The 17,794-nt window shown below is 34.3% G+C and overlaps 1 protein-coding gene across 1 annotated transcript in view; it reads left to right on the top strand.

Annotated features, from left to right (window-relative positions):
* The window catches only part of LOC106465162 (iroquois-class homeodomain protein IRX-6-like), a 35,115-nt gene extending 22,030 nt beyond the window's left edge, over positions 1–13,085 (top strand). Inside the window, exons 4-7 of the mRNA XM_013925363.2 lie at positions 652–998; positions 3,616–4,620; positions 7,212–7,308; positions 13,035–13,085. Of these exons, the coding sequence (XP_013780817.2) occupies positions 652–998; positions 3,616–4,620; positions 7,212–7,308; positions 13,035–13,068 (1,483 nt within the window). The 3' untranslated portion in view covers positions 13,069–13,085. The remainder of the gene's footprint in view (positions 1–651; positions 999–3,615; positions 4,621–7,211; positions 7,309–13,034) is intronic.
* Positions 13,086–17,794: the final 4,709 nt, after the last annotated feature.

Genomic DNA, 17,794 nt, shown 5'->3' with positions numbered 1-17,794 from the left:
CTAGCACTGGACATGGGACCTGCCCTACATTGTTTCCTCTAGCAACTGGACATGAAAACTGACGTACATTGTTTCCTCTAGCAACTGGACATGAAAACTGACCTAAATTGTCTCCTCTAGCAACTGGACATGGGACCTGACCTAAATTGTTTCCTCTAGTAACTGGACATGGGACCTGACCTAAATTGTTTCCTCTAGCACTGGACATGGGACCTGCCCTACATTGTTTCCTCTAGCAACTGGACATGAAAACTGACCTACATTGTTTCCTCTAGCAACTGAACATGAAAACTGACCTAAATTGTTTCCTCTAGTAACTGGACATGGGACCTGACCTACATTGTTTCCTCTAGCAACTGGACATGAAAACTGACCTACATTGTTTCCTCTAGCAACTGGACATGAAAACTGACCTACATTGTTTCCTCTAGCCAACTGGACATGGGACCTGACCTACATTGTTTCCTCTAGCAACTGGATATGAAAACTGACCTACATTGTTTTCTTTATCAACTAGACTAATCTACATCTAAAGCATAGAATATTGTCATTGTTGCTTTCTTTAATAACTATATTTGGAACTCGAATGTGGATTTTTAATTTTCTTTTTCTTTCGTACAACTAAATATTGATATTTTCCATAACGATTAGATATGGATCACCAATGGATAGTGTTGCCAGAAGAAAGAATGCCACTAGAGAGACGACCAACACCCTAAAAGCCTGGCTGTACGAACACAAAAAGAATCCATACCCAACCAAGGGTGAGAAAATCATGCTGGCTATCATCACTAAGATGACACTGACACAAGTGTCCACGTGGTTTGCTAATGCCCGGAGACGGCTGAAAAAAGAAAACAAGATGACCTGGGAACCTAAAAACAAGTCAAATGAATCGTCAGATATAGACGAAGAGAATGAAGATTCGGTGGATGAAACTGCCTGTAATGATGTAAAAACTGAGAGGCTTAGTGAAAAAACGGACGAAAGTAGAAACTGTAAGAATTATCAACCTATACTGTAGTCTGTTTTTCTGTATAACTCTATATTTTTTTAAATCCTAGCTAAAGCATCTGAAATAAAGAGTAGCACTGGTGCTGATGCTCTTCATCAGTTACTGTGTAAGAACTACGAAATCTTCCTGTTCAAAATTTGGATTTCTTCTAACCAAACTATACCACTTTCATTCAAAAATAACTTTTTTAGAAAATGTTTGTTTCCGAGTTTTCCTGCAAAGCTCCACAGTAGTTATCTGCAGATAGCCGCTTCTAATTTTGTTTATTTTTGAATTTTGTGCAAAGCTACACGAGGGCTATCTGCGCTAGCAGCCCCTAATTTAGCAGTGTAAGACTAGAGGGAAGGCAGCTAATCATCACCACCCATCACCAACTCTTTTACCAATGAATATTGGGATTGACCGTCACATTATAACGCCCCCATGGCTGAAAGGGCGAGTATGTTTGGTGGGACGGGGATTCGAACCCGCGACCCGCAGATTCCGAGTCGATCTAATTTCGAAGTAATAGACTAGAGAAAAGGCAGTTAGACAATAGCTCCCATCATCAATTCTTATACTTGGCTTAGTGGTTGGCGTGTTGAGCAGCGGAACGAAGGGTCCAGGTTTGGATATGCGGTGCTGCTGAACACGCTTCGCACTTTCAATTGTGGGCGCGCTATAAGAGTGATAGTCAATTCAGTTATTCGGTTCGAAATAGTAGGACAAAGCCCTTGTGGCGGCTGATGGTGCTGGCTTGCTGGCTTCCCTCTTGCCAGTAGTTCAAAATTAGAAATAATTATACCTGTTACCTAGGGATCTCTTAACTAATTGTTTAGCCCAAATGTGCAAGGTGTTGTACAGGTTGAAAATTCCAGTTTCAGGTAGATAAACGTGTTAGATTCTTCTACAGTGTACATAAGTTACAGGCATGTATATAAATAACATGCTTATTAAATCGTTAGTATCACAAAGACAGATGTTTGACATTTATTTAAACAGTTGTGTTTTGGAACTAGAAATACATCTTCACGTGTTGCTTTATCTAATGACTCCTGTCTACCTTCGTCATTGTATGCTAATTGGTAGAACATCATAGTTTATATTATGCATACCTGAACGTCTCTTTACGAGCTGTTCTTCACAACTCAATAAACGTAGATTACAGGATTGCGTATTTGTTTCGTTGTTTTCAATTTTCGCTCAAAACTACTCGAGGGCTATCTGCGCTAATCTTCCCGAACTTAGCAGTGATAGACTAGTGAACACCATACACCACCAACTCGTAAGTTACTTTTTTACCTACGAATAGTGGAATTGACCGCAACTTATAACGCCCCCACGGCTGAAAGGGAGAGGACGTTCGGTAACGGGAATTGGAATCCATGTCTCGCAGATTGCGAGTCGAGCGTTAAAACGTATACTTGATTTTAAAGCTCAATAGGAACTCCGAAGTGTTAAGACTAAAGACTTTATTTAACAGATATTTTATGCATTAGATAACTTAAAGATACCTTCGTCAACAGGGGCCAAAGGTTAAATAATTACAATGATCTTATAGGATTTTTGCATAAGTTCTTCAATAGGAACAAAAGTTACATATCGACAATGTTCTTATTGGATCTTTGCATACAACTAGACATACGTTTTTCAACAGGGAATAAAAGTTACATATCAACAATGTTCTTATTGGATCGTTGCATACGACTAGACACACGTTCTTCAACAGGGAATAAAAGTTACATATCAACAATGTTCTTATTGGATCTTTGCATACAACTAGACATACGTTTTTCAACAGGGAATAAAAGTTACATATCAACAATGTTCTTATTGGATCGTTGCATACGACTAGACATACGTTCTTCAACAGGGAATAAAAGTTACATATCGACAAGGTTCTTAATGGATCGTTGCATACGACTAGACATACGTTTTTCAACAGGGAATAAAAGTTACATATCAACAAGGTTCTTAATGGATCGTTGCATACGACTAGACATACGTTTTTCAACAGGGAATAAAAGTTACATATCAACAATGTTCTTATTGGATCGTTGCATACGACTAGACACACGTTCTTCAACAGGGAATAAAAGTTACATATCGACAATGTTCTTATTGGATCGTTGCATACGACTAGACACACGTTCTTCAACAGGGAATAAAAGTTACATATCTACAATATTGGATTGTTTTATATGACTAGACACTAGTTGGTGCTGTAAACAAGGAAGATTAAGAATCCCTTAGTTAAATTTTGTTCACATCTCTATCTTTAATTTTTTCAATTTTTTTAAGTTGATCAGATGTAGATTTTCTATTTAAATTTCTTATTAAGTTAATTCTAAGTTAGACGAAGTAAATATATTGTCATAGCTGATAAAATGTCATTGACCAAAGACTCAATTTCCTAAATGTTTTGTTACTAACGTAAGCATGCTTGTTTTCTATTTTTCTATTTAGAAGATGTTTTTCAGTGTTTTTCAAATGTACTCCTATGTCATAGATAATTTTAGTAGATTTCAAAATTGAACGTTTTTGAGGAAAGTAAGAAGTAAAAGGGTGGCGTAAATTAGCATTTTAAATCAATGTTGTTGGTTTTTCCCCATCTGATACAGCAAACGACGTGATTACACCACAACTTTCAGTGGACGATAAATCTGAAGATAGTAAAACAAACGAAAGAGTTCAAGACGAAAATTGTAATTCCATATTCCGAGAAGACATAAATCACTCGTCACCTCAGCATTTGTCAACAGAGCATGCGCAATTCCCACGGTCCTCAGTCAGTAGGATGTACGATCAAGTTATGACTTCTCCAAATTCAATTCATGCAAGTAGTTCTGGTTCCCACAATCCAAGACAAAAGATTTGGTCATTAGCCCGCACCGCCACATCAAACAGCCCCCCTTCTCTAAAACGTCCTTCTCAGATTACTTCAAACGGCCTGTCGGCTCTGAAATGTCCTTCTCAGTCGACTTCAGACACTGTTTCGGCTCTGGAACACCTCCCTCAGTTGAGTTCGGAAAATCCCTCTTCTTTGAAACATTTTTCTCAGACAAAGTTATATACTTCATCTTCATCAAAACAATCCAAAGATGTTGAGCCATCTAATTCCTTTGATTCAGAGATGAAGGAACGTTTCTACAGGTTTACCATGACTGAAGGGTTTACCAATAACAATGGATTAGTGTCTAGTTACCCTGACCACTGGAACCTCAGTCCTGCTTCGAGAACTTCCAGCCCTGCCAACACTGGTCTAATTATGAATTGTGAAGCAGGAATAGAAAGAGTTATGCCTGCACACGTGGTAACGACAACAGCACGAGAGGTGACGCTCCCGTGCTTTTCAGTAAAACATCCCAATTATTCTTTAGACTCAACAGTCAGAGAAAGTGTGGCGAATAATAGCAAATTTCCTGAAAGCAGAGATTCTTTACCTTCTGAAACTTCTTACGAATATAGACGGTCTCGGGAAAATGAGTTGAGTACGATTGGCTCTAGGTTAAATTTGAATGGTATCCCAGAAGTGATTTGTTCGACAACGGTCAACGTAAGAAATAAAGAATCTCACATTTCTGGATGGGAAAACTATCAGAGAACTTTCAGTGATAGCAATGGAGGTAAGTTATCATTACAAAATTTATATACACAAAAAATATTACTACTAATACATTCATAAAAAATTTGTTTCAGCAGTAAAAAAAAAAAGATTAAATACTCGGATCGTTTTCTCGCAACCTTGCTTTATCTTTACTTACTGTTCAAGTTATTTGGAAAAAAAAATGTTTATGCCGTTATATAAAGGGAAAGACAGTGCCTTCTGGAATGCTTCTAAAGATTTTGCGACTTCAATTATTGGAAACAACTCGAATAAGTTGGTGTTGTTAGAGAAGTTTCAAATGTGAGACATTGTTTTTTAGGTAACTCTGGAAGTACAAGCTATTAAAGTAACTTTGGTGCGAAATTCCTGTTGAGTTATAAACCATAAATCGAAGAAAAAGATAACTGTGAGTAACCAGAACACAGGTGTTTCAATATTTTAGGAAACAGGAAATATATGTCACCAACGGTTAGTTTGGGTAACCAGGAAATAGATTTCGCAAAACGTTGGTTTCAGTAACCAAGAAACATGTATCACAAAGATTAAAGTAACCAGAAAACATATATCATAAATGTGAGTTTAAGTAACCAGGAAACAGATATCATAAACGTTAGTTCAAGTAAGAAGGAAATAGATATCATAAACGTAAGTTTAAGTAACCAGGAAACAGACATAAACATTAGTTTGAGTAATCAGGAAACATGTATTATAAACGTTAGTTTAAGAAGTTAGGAAACAGGTATATAAATGTTACTTTGAATAACCAAGAAATAGATATCACAAAAGTTAGCTTCAATAACTAGGAAATAGACGCTAGGTTAGTTAAGAATAGCTAGGAAATAGACGCTAGGTTAGTTAAGAATAACTAGGAAATAGACGCTAGGTTAGTTAAGAATAACTAGGAAATAGACGCTAGGTTAGTTAAGAATAACTAGGAAATAGACGCTAGGTTAGTTAAGAATAACAAGGAAATAGACGCTAGGTTAGTTAAGAATAACTAGGAAATAGACGTTAGGCTAGTTAAGAATAACTAGGAAATAGACGCTAGGTTAGTTAAGAATAACTAGGAAATAGACGTTACAAAAGTTAGCTTGAGTAACCGTGACACGGATATCACAAACGTTACTTTGACTAACTAGGAAATAGGGATCGCAAAGGTTAGTTTGAATAATTAGAAAACAAATGTTACGAACGTTTGAGGCTATCAACAATCTGAAAGGCCCTGGGCAATATTGTAATTCTAACCACCCAGTAATCATTCTCCTACAATTGAATAATGAAAGCTCAAGGGGAAGATTTTCCTGTGAACCATCCTTTACGAACTAATCCTTTACCCATTAATCTTTCTCCCACAGTCACATATGTACAATAATTTATTTTCCTGTCCATTCCTACATGAACATCTTGCCGCTGAGATTTTGAGGCCCTTGCTACACCATGAGTTTTGTGACAACTGTTTCGTTTGTTAAAACTCAACTTGTAACATCTGTTTTTTTAGGTATTCAATTTCACATTGAGCGAGAATATAAAGAAAAAAACGTTTGATGTACCATTTTTTACCATTGTTAAATCTTAGTTTACTATTTCATATGTCATTTCTTTTTTTCTTTTTTCTTGCTGTATAAAACTTACATAACTTTTGGTAAGTCTTTTTGATTCACGTCATAGCCGAGTTCTGGGGCCCCGTTTGCCCCACTTTTCCCAAGCCACTACAAGTGTATTACGAGCAACTAAGAAACAGGTGTTACAAACATAGTGTGACTAACTAGACAGCATAAGCAATTTCAATATATCTTAATTTTATACCACAAACAATCTTTTATACACTTTTTGTTTGCTCAAGATTTATTGGGGATTTTCGCGCAAAGCTAACTAGGAGGTTTTGTATATTTGTTTGTCTGTTTTGAGTTTCGCGCAAAACTACTCGAAGGCTATCTGCGCTAGCCGTCGCTAATATAACAGTGACAGACTAGAGGAAAGGCAGCTAATCAACAACACCTACCGCTAACTTTCTGATCTTTTCTGATAGACTAGTGGTATTTGACCATTACTCTTATAACACACCCACAGCACATGAATCAGGATCTTTCAATTTCACAGTCCGGACACACTGGACACTAGGCTACGCCCTGATCGGCTTTATTAAAATAGAATCACAATAGCCAGGAAACTTACAAAAAATAAAGTCGATTTTTTTTCTGTTTAAACTGATTTATATGTTATAAGAATATTGTTGGCAAAAATAAAGGTTTCGCAAAGAGGGGGAATATTACAAAAAAAAATAGGTATTTATATTTACCGAATACAAAAAAGAATTTTTAGTTAACTTGATCCCACAACAAAATCTATTATGATCTGAAGAGCATATGGACGATAAAGTGTGTTTTTTACGTATTTTCGAAAAAATTTTACCACTACGCAGTGAAACAGATTTTTATATATTGCGCTGTGTGTCTTTTAACCGAACAAATGTTATCATATTGTTAATATTGTTTGTAAGTCCAAAAATAAGTTTAAAAATATCATTTGTGCGGAAAGGTATTGCAGATAAAACTATCAATTACTGGGCGTTTAATAAATCAGATATTTATAACAAATATTATTTTCTAGAATTACCGCCCGGCTCTGTCGTCCCTTATTCTGCGTTTGGAAGCTTTAAGAATTTCGGCACAGGAAATCCAACAGCCTTTAGACCAGTGGGAATAAGGTAAAGAAGGCAGTAATGCATCTAAGTGTTTAATTTGAAAACAGTTTATGTGTGTAATTTGTGAAAGGTTCTTTCTTACATATTTTAAATGATTGACGTCATTAAAGTATCCTTCCGCAGTATCGTGTTCAGCAAAGTTACGTATTATTATGGAGTTTTAATGACAAAACTTGTGGGTTTAAAACGCCATGCTTCCTCAGTAAAAAAGTCTAGATACCGAAATGTTAGTTTTATTAATTTCATTTATACAGAAACTAATTTAACCGACTGCTTATGCAAACTGTAAAGAATGACCAGAAAACAAAATATGTTCCAAACTCTTTTAGTCTGAGGCTCCCTTGATGTGAATAATAAAGTTTGAGACCCCCCAACCTATAACTATAGCATGGTAATTAAAAAACAGTGCCGTAGTAAAAAGAATAACATCTCCTCTCGACATACTGTATCATTTACTTAATTCACGACCCCAACTGTTTTCAAAGACTCTTTATCTGGACAAAGTTAGGGGAAACAAACCCATAAAGCTTCATTACTATATAGTAGCTCTCCTACTATATCAGCATTTGTAGTTTAGATACAGTTTAATTGTTTGTAACCATTCATTAATAACTGCAACAAAATTATTAATAAATGGTTACTGACAGACAAACAATTTCAAACGTCTAGTAATTTCGTTTATAAATGAAGATTAGACAATAAACTATATGCATTAAACAACACAAAGTTCAATAAATTTTATATGATATAATACAACCAAGTAAAGTTTTTACAATATATTTTTAAGATTTTTTTTATCTTTTAATTGATACTTTTGAGATTTAGCGTCGTTACATTATGGCTAGTAAATCTGAGGCTTTTAGGTTTAGCGCTATTACATTGTGCACTTGTGCCAAGATACACCATGTTATAAGGATTTGAAAGTTTCCGAAATTTCTTGTCTTGTTTTTCGGTTGCTGCAGTAATACAGACGTGTAGAAAGATTAAAGCACTTTGGCCTAAGTTACGTCCGAATATAAAAGATAGTATCTTATATCTGTGGCACATCAAGTTAGTTAAAAGCAATATTCTTTTAGCACAGTTAATTGTCATAGAAAAATACAATACAGCTTCAAGGCTTCGAAATAAAACAACTAATATCACTTGCAAAACTGGCATATAAGGATATATAAATTGTCATATAAAACTAATATAACGCCAGTCTCTGAATTGTCATAAAAAACCATTATATCAGCTTTAGAATCGCCATTAGAAGAATATAATATCAACTTAAAAGCCAGCATAGAAGAGCTTAATATCCGCTTTAGAATAGACATATAGATATATATATATATATATAGCTTAGAAGGACATATCAGCCTCGAAGTTGTCATATAAAAACATAATATCCGCTTAAAAATTGCAACAAAAGAACACAATATCATCTTAAAAGCTGCCACAGAGGGGTATGATTTCAGCTTCAGAGCCCCTATAGAATTTCATAATATCAATTATAAAACCATCTTAAATAAACGTAATATCTGTCTCAAAACTGTCATAAAAGAACATAATGCCAATCACAGAACTGCCATTAAAAAAAAAACCAATAACGAGGGAGCATCAAGAATACGGCAGATAACAAGAATGATCTAAAAAATGAAGTTAAGCTTACTATAAAATAATATTAGCATGTAAACAAAAACTGGATGTTACAAATTAAAACAAATATTCGGGAAATTTGCTTTATCAACTGAAAGATATTTTGTGTTAAACTTCTTTCATTCAATAGAGAATGGGCTTTTTGTATGTGGTATAACATAATTTATTATCATTGGCCTATTAAATAGAACGTTTATATGGGATTTTATGATTTAATTCTAAGAATACCTTTAAAAAAAAGTAAAACTTTTTGCTTAGGATAATGAGATAATTTAATGTCCTATGTATAGTCTCTCCCTTCACATTCCATTTCACAGAAGTTTAAGTTCGTTAGCAGTAGAAACAAATGATCATTTAATTAAGAACATGGTGTCCCATGGTGTAGAGTGGTATGAAATATTTTAAAGTAAACATTACATTTTCTTCAGCAAACATTCTGCATTATAGCAAAGAAAATGTTGAAGGTGCTCGAATATTTAATATAACCAACTTTTATAGAACATCCGAAAGGTTAATGTGAAATATTAAGAATGTTCAGAAAAAAAACAGCATTTCAGTTCACGTAACTCTACTATATTAAATTACAATCAACACAGACTAATGTCGTTGAGGTTATGTGTTGTAACCTAACACCACTTCTCAACACAGTGCCAGTTTAACACGACTCGTTTCCTCCATTAATACCACTTCGGCAAAATACAGGTGTTTCGTTATGCATTTACTTTGCAAACCGCTAATCTAAAAATATCAGTCGTCGGGAAGTGTTGTTCACACAGACCATATGCTTAGGAGAGGATCATTAAAAATATTAAAACACATGATCCTAGTTCAAGGAAGAACAGTCAATTTTGAACTGTATATTTGCACTTGTTACACGACGACCAAAATTGATAGCATCTTTAGGAGTGGACTGATACTAACCTTTTAGTGCGATCCTTCCCCAGCTGTAATACGCTCATATGTAATTTATTACAGAGAAAAATGTTGTTTGTTGTTGAACATTCCTTAGATATATTCATTTGTTTTTTACATGTGACTGCAATTTACAGTAAACTGCCCTTCCCTATCACACCTCTCCTGAAATTTACAGTAACCTGCCCTTCCCTGTATTAAAAAGTAATAATCTGAGAGACAAAATTGTGGACATTCGAAATCAACCATCAGAAGCATGATAATGATTCACGCAACCAGAAACTAATGTTAATTCTCGTATGCACGATTATAAACAGTGAAAAGGGCAGGCATATAGAAAAAGGAAAGTTAATTTAAAACATTTTCGCTGCTAGAGATTCACTTCTATAAAGATAAGCATATGTTTTCGTGACACGGCCTGAATAGAAAACTGCAGGGAAAACTATTCCAATAAAAAAGGCTTAATGTGAATAAGAAGAAAAACGAGAATTCCATTCTGAATAATAAAGTTGAGAAACGAATAGAAACCAGTTTCCTAGCAACTGTGCGCGCCTTATTTCTATAATTTAATCAATTTTTTATGAAGAAAAGCAGGAAAATTTCAAAGATTTGTGCAATTTTAAAAGTAAAGATTCATTTACTTTAAAACAAAGACTGTAATATTTTTCAATAGATTAGTTGTTGAAACTTATCGAACTGGAACTATTGTTATGAATATTCCCTCCAGTATTATATTTTAATGTAAGTATAATATAAGGATAAGGAAGGAAAATATCATGGATAAGCAAAAAAATGATAGTAATAATTATAAACGCAGGAAAAAATAATTCTTAGTGTTGATCAGAACTGTATTTTAGCATAAAGTTTACGATAATCTCAAAGGTTATTGTGTAAATCATTGATACGACAAGCTGTAGGATACTGATACGACAAGCTGTAGGATACTGATACGACAAGCTGTAGGATTAAGTACGGAGGTTAACATTCTTATCGATTGTATCAAAAACTAATTAAGAATAATTTTTATTCCTAAAATTTCAGTGTCTCCTCCTATTACTGAGGTTAAAGGTTGTATCAGTCTATAGATGTTAAACTTCAGATTGAGAAATGGTGACTTATTTACTGGTATGAACATTTATTAAACATCTGATGTTTTATTTTACGAGTTGTGCATTTCGCTACAAAGTGGATATATTTTTCCTTCGTTCTTTGATTTTCATATCATATTACTTCATTTGTATTTAAATATTGAGAAGAGCGTAACAATAACACGATTTTTGAAACATAAACATAAAGTAAATGTTTTGACATTGTTTATCTGCACTCATTAAAACAGAGTTAAGTTTTCCTCTACATTCCACTAAACCCACTTTGAGATTCTTCCATATGACCATTTTAGGTATAATTGTGAAATAGCCAGAAAAATAAACCAATGCTTTAGACTTGTAATAAAAACAAGGATTATATACGAAACTCAAAACCTACGAAAAGTGCTCGCGAGGTTTAAACGTCCTTTTAAATGTCAAAAAAGTCTTTAAAAAAGATCGTAATCGCTGTTTTTGTTAAACAGAAGATACCCATTAGTAGTTTGTCGTTAACAGCTGTTGTAGTGCAAACTTGGGTATTTTTGTAGTTCGTCGTTAACAGCTGTTGTAGTGCAAACTTGGGTATTTTTGTAGTTCTTCGTTAACAGCTGTTGTAGTACAAACTTGGGTATTTTTATAGTTCGTCGTTAACAGCTGTTGTAGTGCAAACTTGGGTATTTTTGAAACGTTCAAGTAAGTTTGTCTGTTTGGTAAACTTCGCGAAAAGCTACACCAGAGCCACTTGCGCTAGCTGTCCCTAATTCTGAGGTGATAAATTACAGGTCCCTAGTTAACAGCACACACAGCCAACCCTCTGGTTGTTCTTGTTAAATCGATTTGTGGGATTTGACCGTCATTCTTATAACGTACCCACAATCCCAAAGAAGGGGAGCGCAGTTTTTCACGGTAATGGGACACTAATAATAACTTTTACCTCAGATCCTCAATCCAGCACGTTAAACATTTAATCTCAGATCCACAGTCCGGCATGCTAAATATAGGGTAGCGCTCGGGCCCCTCAAATAAGTATATATGACCATGGGCGCCCGCAGGAAGGGGCAAGAGGGTCACTGCCCCCCCCTAGATTTTCAAAAAGAAAGAAAATACAAGATGTGTAAAATTATTCTTCTATGTTATTGGAAAATCATAAGGCATTTGTATTTCGATTTCATATTTTTTTCAAAATTGAGTTACTTGACCCCCTAATTTTTTTCTGCGGACGCCCTTGCATATCACCTTAAACTTCTGACAAGGGTAAAGGCTAAAATCTACATAACTGAAACGGCGAGAATCAAATTTTAGTTCCGCCTGAAAACTAAGGTCGTGAATGTATTAGAACGTTGTTGATAAAGTGAAACCTATAGTTCAAAACGTTAGATAAAGCAAACAACTTGTAAGTGAAACGTGTTTTAACAAGTGTGTAGTCTAAAAATCGTTGAAATATATTTGATACAATTTTGTTTTGAATGTTTTGTGTCGTTAGGCGAAAATTGAAATGAGACTCCGTGAGTTAGATCTTTGTAATCGTTGTTACGATTTGTTTGTGTTTTTGTTTGTTTGTTGTAAAGCACAAAACCACACAATGAGCTAGCTATATGTGTCTGTCCATCGTGAATATCTAAACACGATTTTCAGCGTTATAAGCCCACTGACTTACCGCTGAGCCAACGGGGGCTATTGTTTCGAAACTGTAAAGAGTTGTAAATATTAATATCACCTACAATCGAGAATTGAAATAACTTGAAGTCAGTTTTATTTGAGAAGGTGGGGGGGAGGGCAGTGAAAGTTAATAGCGTGCAAGCACAATGGTGACTTTATCGAGATTCCGTAGATTTAAATATTTCATGTAATCTATTCTAAGAAAAGCATTGTCTTAGCAGGTTCAGTACAGAAAACTCGAATTTAATTATTTGTTGTTTCTTTTGATTATACACTGTAGAGATTTCTAAGAATGTATTTCTTTATATTAAAAGTTTTATTATTCAAATATTTGTAAAATTAAATACTTTGTTTCTCTCCAAACCACTTAGAAGTTTGAGTTTAGAATATATATTCATTATGATTTATAGCTTACCTATTTGCTTTTCTTTTCAGTGACGTCTTCACTATCGTAGACTCTCGGAATTAATCTTGTGAATATCAAAGAAGGGGACTTGTTTTAAAAAATACTAGCTCAAATCAGAGAGCGTACTTGTGATACCCGCAAAAAGTTGTTGATAATATAATAAATCTTCATCATTTTTCTCTTTTTGCTGTCAACCAAAGACTAACCTCATTTCATCACTGATAAAGAAAAATAATCATTAAAGGAACCCAAGCTGTTTACTTTGGTGAATGGTTTCATTCCTTTTTAGCACAATTAAAACTGATATTATATATTGTAATTAAAATTGTATGACAAAATACAGAAACTGAGAGAGCCATCCTCAAGAAAGTCCATCTTCAAGAAAGTCCATCCTCAAGAAAGTCCATCTTCAAGAAAAGAGAATAGACCATGCTGGGATAGTATAAAGAGTCCCCTAGAATGGGGAAAATAATATCCCTAGCTTGGCACAAAGACCCCCTTCCCCTAATAATAAAAAAAATCCACCTCCCCAAATGATCTGAAGGTCCTCCTGGAATGAGTAAGAAACGTAAAAAAAAAAAACTGGATGTACTCACTACAAAATGTATTCCAAATATAATCATGGTACTGGAGTAGATTTGGTATTAATATGTCGTATTGTAAACTGCAGAACGTTTCTTCCACCCCACATGCCATTTTCAGAAACAAGGTATATAAAACACTTTACTGAACCACAGTTACTGGCCTTTTTTTAATAATATAGAGCCCTAAACATCTTTTTTTATTCCTCTTCTCGTTTTAGTTCGAACAAATCAAATATACGATTCCCATTAACAAAAAGTATCTATAACTTGGGGATGTTGTAGAGTATTGTTTGTGGCAATAAAGTCGTATCAGATGTATATTTTAACACCAGGCCTACAAAATCAAAAAGTAAAAAACGTTCAGTTAAATTCCAAGTTAAAAAAAGAGCTTTAAAACCAGGAGATCTACTTTAAAACCGGAAGATCTACTTTAAAACCAGGAAATCTACTTTAAAACCGGCAGCTCTACTTTAAAACCAGGATATCTACTTTAAAACCGGCAGCTCTACTTTAAAACCAGGATATCTACTTTAAAACCAGGAGATCTACTTTAAAACCGGAAGATCTACTTTAAAACCAGGATATCTACTTTAAAAACAGCAGCTCTACTTTAAAACCAGGAAATCTACTTTAAAACCAGGAGATCTACTTTAAAACCGGGATATCTACTTTAAAAACAGCAGCTCTACTTTAAAACCAGGATATCTACTTTAAAACCGGCAGCTCTACTTTAAAACCAGGATATCTACTTTAAAACCGGGAGATCTACTTTAAAACCACGAGTTCTATTTTAAAACCAGGTACTCTACTTTAAAACCGGCAGCTCTACTTTAAAACCAGGATATCTACTTTAAAACTAGGAGATCTACTTTAAAACCGACAGCTTTACTTTAAAACCAGGATATCTACTTTAAAACCGGCAGCTCTACTTTAAAATCAGGAACTCTACTTGAAAACCCGATGAGAATAGTTGAGCAACCTACTTTCTTTACCAAGCTTCAAAACGTTCATTTAATAACTCCAAAAATCTCACGATAATTAAAATAAAAGGGACTTAGTATAAATGTTGAAATGTTATTAAGTCAGAGTTTGCATTGAAGCTTCTAGCTTGTTTGTTAGGAAGAAATCTTGACTCTCTCTTTTAAAAGAATATTCCAGACAACTAAGGGTATGTTAAACAACACTGAATCACATCCTTATAATGTCAGTAAGCTTGTTTTTCGTCTATATTTTCTCTAACACCCCAGTGTTTCAATACCCGCGGCGGCAGAGGACGAACGAAGTCAATTGTGTAGTTTAACAACATATAAACTAGTGTTTTTTTAATTTCATTTTCACTAGATAAGTGTTTTTTAGATAACTGATGTAAAAAAATTAATATTATGTGTAAAAACTTTCTGGCTTGTTGGTATTTCTATTAAGAAACAACACTTTTATTTTGATCTTCGTACAAACGTACACAAGAGTTATCTGTGGTAGTCGTCCCTAATTTGGAACTGATAGACTAGAAGGAAGGTAGCTAGTCAAGAGCATTCACCGCCAACTCTTGGGATATTATTTTCTGACCGAAAAGTAATATGATTGTCACTCTTTTAACGCACCCGCGAATTGCGGTTTGTTTTTTGCAGCAACGGGACGTAGACAATGGACCCTCTCCCCACAGTCTGGCATGCTATCCACTAGACCATGGCCGGCTCAAAAGAAAAAGCTAACATAATAAGACCTAAAAATACATTTGACATTATTTAAGAACTTCTTTGTATCACATATTTGTTTATGTTTTGGTTTGAATTCTTGTATTTTTTTGTCAAGGAGCTCCATATTCATTATTGTATTTGCTATGGTTGGTGGTGGTGGCTGGTGTTATAAATGTTTTTTAAAACTCTAAAGATGATATTAAACTGTTTTACAAGGATCTAGTTTTATCTTTGGTTCTTTAAAAAACGTGATTACGTTTCGCAGTTAGACGAAATAATGGCCAACACATATATTTTTACCTGAATCTCAGCGTTAAAACACTGTACATATACAAGTGATGAATAGTTCGGTATCAGTCAGCCCTAGAAATATGATACAACAGTCTACAAGTTGCCAGAGCTTACTTTTTGTTCCGTAGGAAGACTAAAGCTGAATATTTGATATCAATGACGAGTTAGAATATCCCTTTAAGACATGAAACTGATGATGGTTTAGAACAGTGGTCTCCAAATTACGGCCCACGGGCCAGATGCGGCCCGCGACTTCGGTTTAGCAGGACCGCCAACAGTTTATTAAAGCAATAATATAATTTTTTAATATTTTATATAACAAATAAAACGTAATTGAACAAACTCCAATCTGATCATGTATCCATCCCTACTTAATTCTACCACGACCCCTCCGGCTCGCGAAGCCTAAAAAGATCTTACTCCCGGCCCTTGTCCAAAAAACATTTTGAGACCCCTGGTTTAGAACATCCCCTCGGACAGTAAATAATATTGAATCTATAAAAATGCAAGGTACCTCATAATAATACAAATTTTATTTAATCACAGTTACGATTACTTAATTTCCTTCAAGTTTTTTTTAATTCTTTATAAGAATAAAACACCATGGAAAAACTAAGCGATTAATCTTTATCACATGAAACGCCTGTTTGAGAAACGTTTCTGAACTATTTGTTTTACTCGTTATTGCGAAACTGTTTTTCTCAACTTTAAAAGACTGGACGTAGCGATACGTTGTCTTAGTCTCGAAATAAACTTCCTTGTTGATTTATGATGAATGCTAACCTCGTGCGTTATTTCTGCTTATTTTACTGTTTCGTGAAATTCTTTGATCATACATTCAACATTATAGTGAACTACACTTTCAATGCAATCTACTATAATAACCATGAGAGCAATTAATCGTTGTCATGGTTAGAATAACTTATACCATCAACTAAGTATAATAGTTAAGCTAATATTTATTATTACTAGCTATTAATTAATAATTACTCATGTTCTACGTTTCAGCTAATAATCTACTGCCATCTTCAGGGAAGTCCTAGAAAGAACTGTTTGTGATTGTAGGCCGGGATTCGATCCTGGGTCTTATTGTTAGAAAGTTTGTTTGAAGTTAAGCACAAAGCTACACAATGGGCTATCTGTGCTCTGCCCACCACGGGTACATAAATAACCCTCATAATAAAAATACGGATTAAATATAAAATATAAAATAAAAATTATAAAAATTAATATGTTGTACATGTTAAACGTTTAACCAATACTTTAATGAAATTAGAATTAGACAAAGAATAGAACTTACAAAATACAAAAACTCTTTCTGTCCAGTATATGCAAAACCTTATGTAATCCTACCTAACAACGTCTAGTGACCAATGAACATTTGGTTCTGAATGTAATCCCACCTAACTATAAAATGCCACGACACATTACTGTTTAAACGCAGAAAACAAATGTTGAAGCATTAGAAACCAATACGCCTAACGTTTGTGATACAGATCACGTAAAGTGCAGATGTTTTTTCCCCCACGTTCCTCTTAACTTGTCCATTTCGAATTCAAAGTCAGGGGTATGTAAAAATAGCATTTCAGACTTATATTTTTCCTCCCATAAGTCACTAGCCAAGAGGCCTTTCGTTCAATACCAGGACTCATCAGATGGATTGGACAATGAGAGACAAACTATTCTATGAAACACTATTTATATCTACAGTATAAGGCTTTAAAAGTTCTGTAATGTCAAATTAAGAAGAATATGGTGGGAAAAAAATCTACATTTTACGTTTGTTTGTTTTTTCATCACAAATGCTACGACACATCCTACAATTTAATAACAGCGTCGGGTAAGCAGGGCAGTACAAATTATACATTAAATGACTATAGTTATGAACATAAAAGAAAAAGAAATGACATGAAAAACAAAGAATAACTTCTGTTTTCAGTTATGATTATCGGAAACTGATAATATACCTGGATCATTAAGCAATGTACAAAATCTATACGGTCCTGACTCTATAGTGTTACGTATTAGAATTTAAAATGGTCGGAAATTGTAATTTAGAATTAGTAGTTAAATTGTATTTAGGATTTAGCAGTTAAGTAAAAGCCGATATATTGTCAGTTTATGATGTTTGCCAACAAGAATGATAGACACGGTTTTCTTTTTAACACAAATACATTTAATATACACACAACAATACAATTTACAATAACAATTATT

This window comes from Limulus polyphemus, unplaced genomic scaffold (assembly GCF_000517525.1).
Source record: "Limulus polyphemus unplaced genomic scaffold, Limulus_polyphemus-2.1.2 Scaffold1853, whole genome shotgun sequence".
Taxonomy (NCBI): domain Eukaryota; kingdom Metazoa; phylum Arthropoda; class Merostomata; order Xiphosura; family Limulidae; genus Limulus; species Limulus polyphemus.
The sequence above is the reverse complement of the archived record's forward strand: the minus strand, read 5'-3'. Positions and strand labels throughout refer to the sequence as shown.